Below are 8,511 nucleotides of genomic sequence, written 5' to 3'. Positions count from 1 at the left end.
CTAGAACAGAACTAGAACAGAACTAGAACAGAACTAGAACAGAACTAGAACAGAACTAGAACAGAACTAGAACAGAACTAGAACTAGAACAGAACTAAAACAGAACTATATCCTAGTCTACATTCTATGCATTTTATGATCACGACTACGTTATGAGATCATACTTTTTTTCCATATCCTAGTCTACCTTCTATCCTATGATCTTGATCATAATATAGTCAATGATCATGTCTATCGTCTAACGTATGATCAAGTTTAGTCCCTATGATCTAGTCTATGATTTAGTCTGATATCAAGTTCAGTTATGATTTGATCTATAATCTAGTGTTTGATTTAGTTGCTGATCATGTATATGATCTACATTAAGAAAATCTAGTCTATTGTTTTGTTAAAGGTAGTTTTTCACCATAAAATTGACTAATCATACCACTGTCTTCATATTTATTTGGTTTTTTTTTCTTCTTCTACCTCTTGTCCGTTTTTAGCCAATTTTAATGTCATGTGTTATCGGTTTCGATCTCAACTTGTATGGTCATTAGTTGTTGTTGTTTTTGTTGTTGTAACAACTATTTCAAAATAGTGGTAATAAAATGTTTCTTTTTTCTAGTTTTTTTGTGTTATTTATTTTATTATTTATATTTAAACTAGTAAAATTATTGCCAAATTTGTGTGGTTTGTTTTATATCGATAAAAGCCTAAATACAAGTTGAGTTTTTGTTTTTGTTGTTTTGCATGTGGAAATCATTTAAATCGTTTCTAAATTAATGTTAATTTAAATGCTATTAAGGTGTAACATAAAAATTAATCTTTTTATTTAGTAGAGCATTTTATGTGAAATTTACATTCATATATATGAACATATGTTTGATACATACATATGTAAACTATTTGCGAATGTGTGAATAAAGTTTGATACATTTATTATAAGCTTTAAAGCTGAACTTTTAGTTATAAAAATCTTACGTCTCATTTTCATTACTAAGTAATTCGAACGCTTGTCTAGTAAACTTATTCCAAACTTGGTTCCGTAACTTATGCACAATCGCCAAAATACAGATTTCGTTAAAAAAAAACAATTTTCGATTTTGTTAAATTTTTTATTATTACATTTTTTTCATTAAATAACATAAAGAAAAACATTTAATTTAATACTGTCTTAATAATTTATATATTATTTACAAATATGTATATTTGTTGTTTCTGTTTTGTAGCTTGTTTTTTTATTTATTTTCACCATTACAATCTAAATCTGTATTTATAATTTAAATCTCAAAATATGTATTTTTTTAAGATTTTTTTGTTGGGATTTTTTTTTGAAAATTTAAAAAAAGCATTTGAAAGTGTGTTGAGTTATTTTTTTAGTTTTTTTTTTGTTTTTGTAATATAAATTGTAAATAGTTTTAATATTTTGTTTGTTTTTAAAAGCGAGTTTTTTGAATATGTTTTATAACATTTTGCGGCTTGTGGAAGGAACAATGGACGATTCCTAGATATTAACTTATAAATATATGAAACAAATTAGAATCGAAAAGCTAGAACAGAACTAGAACAGAACTAGAACAGAACTAGAACAGAACTAGAACAGAACTAGAACAGAACTAGAACAGAACTAGAACAGAACTAGAACAGAACTAGAACAGAACTAGAACAGAACTAGAACAGAACTAGAACAGAACTAGAACAGAACTAGAACAGAACTAGAACAGAACTAGAACAGAACTAGAACAGAACTAGAACAGAACTAGAACAGAACTAGAACAGAACTAGAACAGAACTAGAACAGAACTAGAACAGAACTAGAACAAAACTGGAACAGAACTAGAACAGAACTAGAACACAACTAGAACACAACTAGAACTAAAACAGAACTAAAACAGAACTAGAACAGAACTAGAATATAACTAGAACAGAACTAGAATAGAACTAGAACAGAACTAGAACAGAACTAGAACAGAACTAGAACAGAACTAGAACAGAACTAGAACAGAACTAGAACAGAACTAGAACAGAACTAGAACAGAACTAGAACAGAACTAGAACAGAACTAGAACAGAACTAGAACAGAACTAGAACAGAACTAGAACAGAACTAGAACAGAACTTGAACAGAACTAGAACAGAACTAGAAAAGTACTAAAACAAAACGAGAGCAGAATAAGAAAGACCATTTAGTTCTCAACTTCTCCTTGTTTCATATATATTACTTAGTGCATGAGTAAAATCATTAAAAAAAATCTTTAAAATTCAACAAATTTTCTATTAAAACTTATAATTTATCACATTTATTTAGCAAATTATATAAAAATATTTAATTTTCTATATATTTTGTGTTATTTATTTGTTAGTTTAACTTGTTTTCTATTTAATTTGCAACCTAAATTTGTTAACAATTTTGTTTTTTTTTTTTTTTTTTTTTTTTTTTTGATCAACCATTAAATTTTTGTCTAAAAATTCTATGACTACAAAATAAATATCTTGATGATCTTCTAGGACTAATTTGAGTTTTTACTGTTTTGGTTTTTTTGTTGTCACTAACTACTACAGTTTCTTTCTTTAAGTGTATTTTTTTTATTTAATATGTTTGTTTTTTATTAGTAAAATGTTGTTGTTTTTTTCATGTTTTTTGTAATTTTTGTAAAATTTTTATTTTAATGTATTTTTTCGCATTCTGAATTAGATTTCGTTTGTATATTAAGTCACTTTTAGTTTTTTTGTGTGTTTTTATTTTTAGGTTGTGATTAGTTTTCGTTTTAGTTGATTAAACTGTTTTAAAATTAATTGTTGTAGTTCAGAGTTTTTTTTAAATTAAAATTAATAAAATCTTAAAATTATAAAACGTCATAAATACTTAGGTAGATTTTAAACCTTTTTTACCTTTGGAAGAAGTTAACTCTTCCTGAAAAATGCACTTTTGTCCAAAGGACTTGTATATGCTTATAAAGAGAATATTTGGAAATCTAACAAATCTTATCTGGATATTCAAAATTTATTTAGAATTCCGATTACACGAAACCAATATAAAAAATTTCAATTTTTAAAATCTTTATCCAAAACTTTTGCAAAAAGATCTTTAATTCTGAATATTTTCTATAGTACACAGAGACAAAAAAAAGTTTTATTTCAATTTCGAAATTTAACGTATATTTACAATACATTGATTTAAAAACTGCCGGAAGAAGAACTATGATGCTGCTGTTGTTGTTGCTGCTGAAGATGAGCTGCTGCCGCTGCTAATAATGCTGACGAGGTGGTTGATGTATTCGCTAAAGTTATGGCTGACGATGTTGAAGCCGTTGTTGAGAAGGGCATTAACGCCGTTGTGTTTACCGGTGGCGGCGAACGTAAAGCAGGTTTAATATCTTCAATTTTAATGAGTTGTTCGATGGGTATAAGAGATAATTCGCCACCGGCTTGTGGCATGGGCGGTAATTTTGCTAAAGCCTATAATAGATAAAGTATACACAAATGTAATATTTTTTTAAAGAAAACTCTCCATTTCCATAGAAAAGTTGTCAGAGAGACAGCAACTTATACTATAGAAATATTCTCAAAGCTTTTCATATAAATGTTTCGATAACTGAGGAACATTTTCTATAGGAAATTATCCCATTCAGAACAACTTTTTCTTTAGGAAATATGTCGGAATCTAAGCAACTTTTTCTATAGAAACGTTGTCCCATTCAGTGCAACTTTATCTATAGATATACTATCCAATTCTCATCAACTTCTTTAACAGAAAAGTTATTCGATTCTAAGCAACTTTTTCCATGCAAAAATTGTCTCAACTAATCAACTGAGTCTGAGCAACTTTTACTAAAAATAAAATTATTGTATTCTATCAACTTTTTCTTTAGAAAAGCTCTGAAAAAATTTTTATATAGAAAAGTTGTCAGAGTCTGAGCAACTTTTTCTATACAAAAGTTGTCAAAGTCTGAGCAACTTTTTCTATAAAAAAGTTGTCAGAGTCTGAGCCACTTTTTCTCTAGAAAAGTTGTCAGAGTCTGAGCCTCTTTTTCTCTAGAAAAGTTGTCAGTGTCTGAGCCACTTTTTCTATAGAAAAGTTGTCAAAGTCTGAGCAACTTTTTCTATAGAAAAGTTGTCAGAATCTGAGCAACTTTTTCTATAGAAAAGTTGTCAGAATCTGAGCAACTTTTTCTATAGAAAAGTTGTCAGAATCTGATCAACTTTTTCTATAGAAAAGTTGTCAGAATCTGAGCAACTTTTTCTATAGAAAAGTTGTCAGAATTTGAGCAACTTTTTCTATAGAAAAGTTGTCAGAATCTGAGCAACTTTTTCTATAGAAAAGTTGTCAGAATCTGAGCAACTTTTTCTATAGAAAAGTTGTCAGAATCTGAGCAACTTTTTCTATAGAAAAGTTGTCAGAATCTGAGCAACTTTTTCTATAGAAAAGTTGTCAGAATCTGAGCAACTATTTCTATAGAAAAGTTGTCAGAATCTGAGCAACTATTTCTATAGAAAAGTTGTCAGAATCTGAGCAACTTTTTCTATAGAAAAGTTGTCAGAATCTGAGCAACTTTTTCTATAGAAAAGTTGTCAGAATCTGAGCAACTTTTTCTATAGAAAAGTTGTCAGAATCTGAGCAACTTTTTCTATAGAAAAGTTGTCAGAATCTGAGCAACTTTTTCTATAGAAAAGTTGTCAGAATCTGAGCAACTTTTTCTATAGAAAAGTTGTCAGAATCTGAGCAACTTTTTCTATAGAAAAGTTGTCAGAATCTGAGCAACTTTTTCTATAGAAAAGTTGTCAGAATCTGAGCAACTTTTTCTATAGAAAAGTTGTCAGAATCTGAGCAACTTTTTCTGTACAAAAGCTGCTTTTTCTATAGAAAAGTTATCAGAGTTTGAGCAACTTTTCCTATAGAAAAGTTGTTCTATTTTGAACAACTTTTTCAAAAGAAAAGTTGTTCAACTCTGGGCAACTTTTCTGATTCAGGGTAACTTTTTCTATAGAAAAGTTGTCAGAGACTGAACGATTTTTTCTGTGGAAAATTTGTAAGAGTCTGAGCAACTTTTTCTGTAGAAAAGTTGTCAGAGTTTGAGTTATTTTTTCTATAGAAAAGTTTTCCGTTTCTGACAAACTTCTTCTATAGAAATGTATTTAGAGTCTGTGTCTTAGTAACAAAGAATCTTAGCAACGCTGAACCTGAACAAGCATTTTGTTTATGGAAAATTTCTTTAGCAGTTTCTTGCGTTACATTTTCCTCACCTTGGCATGCTCTACTGCTATGGCAGCCGCCTTTTCTGCCTCTCGTTGTCTGCGTTCCTTAAGCTTTAAAGAGAATATGGCCACTGATCGGGCACTTTTTACAAGTTTTTGTTTTAAACGGGATTTCTTGGCAGCCAATTCGGCAGCTAAAATTAAAAGAGAAATAATTAAATTTAAATATTTTATTAAAATACATGTTAAAAATTATTAAAAGAAACAAGTAATGCTTCTGCTATACCTTTAGCTTCATCATCTGTAGCAGCACCACTGGGTGTTGTAACACTGCCGCTGGTAGTTTTCGTTACTTGTTGTTGCTGCTGCTGTTGTTGAGATGTGTTAGCCGGGTCTTTTTCATTCTGTTGCTGCTGTAAAGAAGATGCTGATGAATTCGATATGCCACCCACACTGGGACGTGTTGTTGATGTTTCAGGTTTGCTGGAGGATAAACCACTCACACTGACACCTCCACCGGAGGATGATGATGACGAAGCTACTAAATGTTGTGCTGTTGCTGATGATGATAAGAGTGGTGGTGTTGGTGTAGCTTGTTGTGCTTGCGAGTTGGTTGTTACTTGCTGTTGCTGTGTTTTTATGGCCACATTACTCCAGGAGGGTGCAGGCTTTAAAATATCCATAGTGTCTGTATTGCTTTTAAGCTCCTTTTATTTAAGTACAGTTTTTTATATTTACAATATTAAAGAAATATGGTGATGATAATGTTAATGTTTAAGAGATGAGGTTGATGATAATGATGATGTTGACAGTATATCGGGACATGTGTGTGTGTGAGGCATGTTATAGTCAGACAGATATTTAAATAAAGGGCAGCCATTATGACAGTATAGATATGAAAAGTAAAGAAAGAAAATTGGCAAAAGGCGAAAAAGAGAAGAATTCATATTTTTGTACATTTTCAGGATATACAGATGCAAAGTGCAATTATGGTTTAGTTTTTTTTTCGCACACATCACATATTGTGTCAGTGCAGTAATTTTTCACATTTTTACATTAATCACAATTTTTCCATTTTTTTTTATACAATTTGTTGAAATAATGTTTTTTTTGGGAATCATACACATGTGCATTTTTGTTTTATTGTAATAAAGATTCCATATTTATGATTTTTTGTTGTTGAGTGCAGCAGCATGGAAAAAAGGATGTTGAAGAAGAAAATAAAAATAAAAAAAATATTTGTTAAAGTTTTTTGTTAGTTGTTGCTATTTTACAGTTTGTTTCTTTTTTTCCAAATACAAAAGTACATAAGAACATTAAAAGCTTTTGTTTGGGGATTTATATTTAAATGCAAACAATTTTGTTTCAAACTTGTTTTTTTAAGTAATTATTTTTTACGTTTTTTTTTATTTTATCATGCAGTGAACCAATAGACATTTGCGTTTTTTTATTGCTGTTTTTAACATTTTAAATTAGACACAGAAAAATAATAAAATAAAAGCTCTGCAATTTATTGCAAGCTTCTGAGTAATAAATGTGTTTTTTTTAGAAATCACTACTGCTTGAAAACGAGTTCTATTTAAACGTACAATAAGTGAAAATATCTAGATATTGAAATACATATTAAACACGTTTGATCTATATCAATTTAACGTAAAATACATGATAAAAGAACCTAATCAATCATAATCAAGAAAAGTTTAGTTTATAGTCTAGTCTACAGTCTAGTCAATAGTCTAGTCAATAGTCTAGTTTATAGTCTAGTTTATAGTCCAGTTTGTAGTCTAGTCTATAGTCTAGTCTATAGTCTTGTCTATATTATAGTCTAGTCTATAGTCTTGTCTATATTATAGTCTAGTCTATAGTCTGGTCTATAGTCTAGTCTATAGTCTAGTCTATAGTCTAGTCTATAGTCTAGTCTATAGTCTAGTCTATAGTCTAGTCTATAGTCTAGTCTATAGTATAGTCTATAGTCTAGTCTATAGTCTAGTCTATAGTCTAGTCTATAGTCTAGTCTACAGTCTAGTCTATAATCTAGTCTATAGTCTAGTCTACAGTCTTGTCTATAGCCTAGTCTATAGTCTAGTCTATAGTCTAGTTTATAGACTAGACTATAGACTAATTTATAATTTTCTTTCGAAATATAGAATTGCGTTTAAATCAGATTTTTTCAAACTCAGAAAATTAATGAATGGTTTAGTGAAAATCTTAAGTCTCAGAGCATAGTTTAGCTACAGATGTTAAGCCCTTCAGCTGGTGTCTCCCCACGAACCTTTGATATATTTTGTGTTGATATTTAGACAACAAAATTATACATATTAATATGATCTACTAAGTATGAAATGATTATTCTGAAATCCCTATTGAACAAACTATTCTAGCACACATAAAGCAATTTTTAAACCAATTAACATGCAATTTTTAGTAAATTTAGAAAATAAATGCCTTTTTCTAGTTAAACACATTTAAAATTATATATTTTAGGAATTTTTCTAGCTTTACTTGCCAATTGTAAAAATATCGAAAATTTTGTAATAACAAACCAATTTAGCAAATTTAACAAAAATGATTATTTTCAAAACAAACACTGCTGACCACTTGAACAATCTGACAGACATTTAAAATATCTCCAGACCCACAGTGCATGCTTTAATATTTTGGTAGACACTTATATAATTTAACACCACATACATTTAGGCAAACTGTTTTATATATTTTTTCTTTTTTTGGTTTTTTATTATACCATTAGAGGGTCTACAACTAAACTACCTTTGCTATGCAATCTATACTCCTATGAAGATTTATATTATCGCTGACTTTTAAACGTGACATCCATTCGGGTGCATGAGTTTTTAATGTATATTTATCCTTTTTGTGTGTAGATTTTAGTTTTTTACATTTTTTTGTTTTAAAATAAAGGAAGTTTAGAGAAAAATGTTGTTAAGGAAGTTGTATATATAAAGTATTAGTGTGGGTGAGTATAAAAGAGTGTCAGATATTGAAGAGAATGAAAACTTTGTATGAAAAAGTTAAGATTTTACAAGAATTTACGATTAAATTTAGGATAGTCTAGAGTCTAGTCTATAGATAAGTCTATAATTTTGTCTATAGTTTAGTCTCTTGTTTAGTCTTTATATTTCTATAGTCTAGTCTATAGTCTAGTCTATAGTCTAGTATATATTCTAGTCTATAGTCTAGTCTATAGTCTAGTCTATAGTCTAGTCCTTAGTCTAGTCTATAGTATAGTCTATAGTCTAGTCTATAGTCTAGTCTTTAGTCTAGTCTATAGTCTAGTCTATAGTCTAGTCTATAGTCTAGTCTATAGTCTAGTCTA

At 29.1% G+C, this 8,511-nt stretch overlaps 1 protein-coding gene across 1 annotated transcript in view; it reads right to left on the bottom strand.

Moving 5' to 3' along the window:
• Nucleotides 1-2,406: 2,406 nt before the first annotated feature.
• Nucleotides 2,407-8,511, bottom strand: part of LOC111685396 (mucin-4) — a 24,620-nt gene continuing 18,515 nt past the window's right edge. Inside the window, exons 13-16 of the mRNA XM_046955696.1 lie at nucleotides 7,947-8,045; nucleotides 5,464-5,884; nucleotides 5,226-5,371; nucleotides 2,407-3,440 (exon numbers count right to left, since the gene is read on the bottom strand). Of these exons, the coding sequence (XP_046811652.1) occupies nucleotides 3,159-3,440; nucleotides 5,226-5,371; nucleotides 5,464-5,884; nucleotides 7,947-8,045 (948 nt within the window). The 3' untranslated portion in view covers nucleotides 2,407-3,158. The remainder of the gene's footprint in view (nucleotides 3,441-5,225; nucleotides 5,372-5,463; nucleotides 5,885-7,946; nucleotides 8,046-8,511) is intronic.

The sequence above is a fragment of the Lucilia cuprina genome, chromosome 2 (genome assembly GCF_022045245.1).
Source record: "Lucilia cuprina isolate Lc7/37 chromosome 2, ASM2204524v1, whole genome shotgun sequence".
NCBI lineage: Eukaryota > Metazoa > Arthropoda > Insecta > Diptera > Calliphoridae > Lucilia > Lucilia cuprina.
This window is presented reverse-complemented; position numbering and strand designations above follow the sequence as displayed.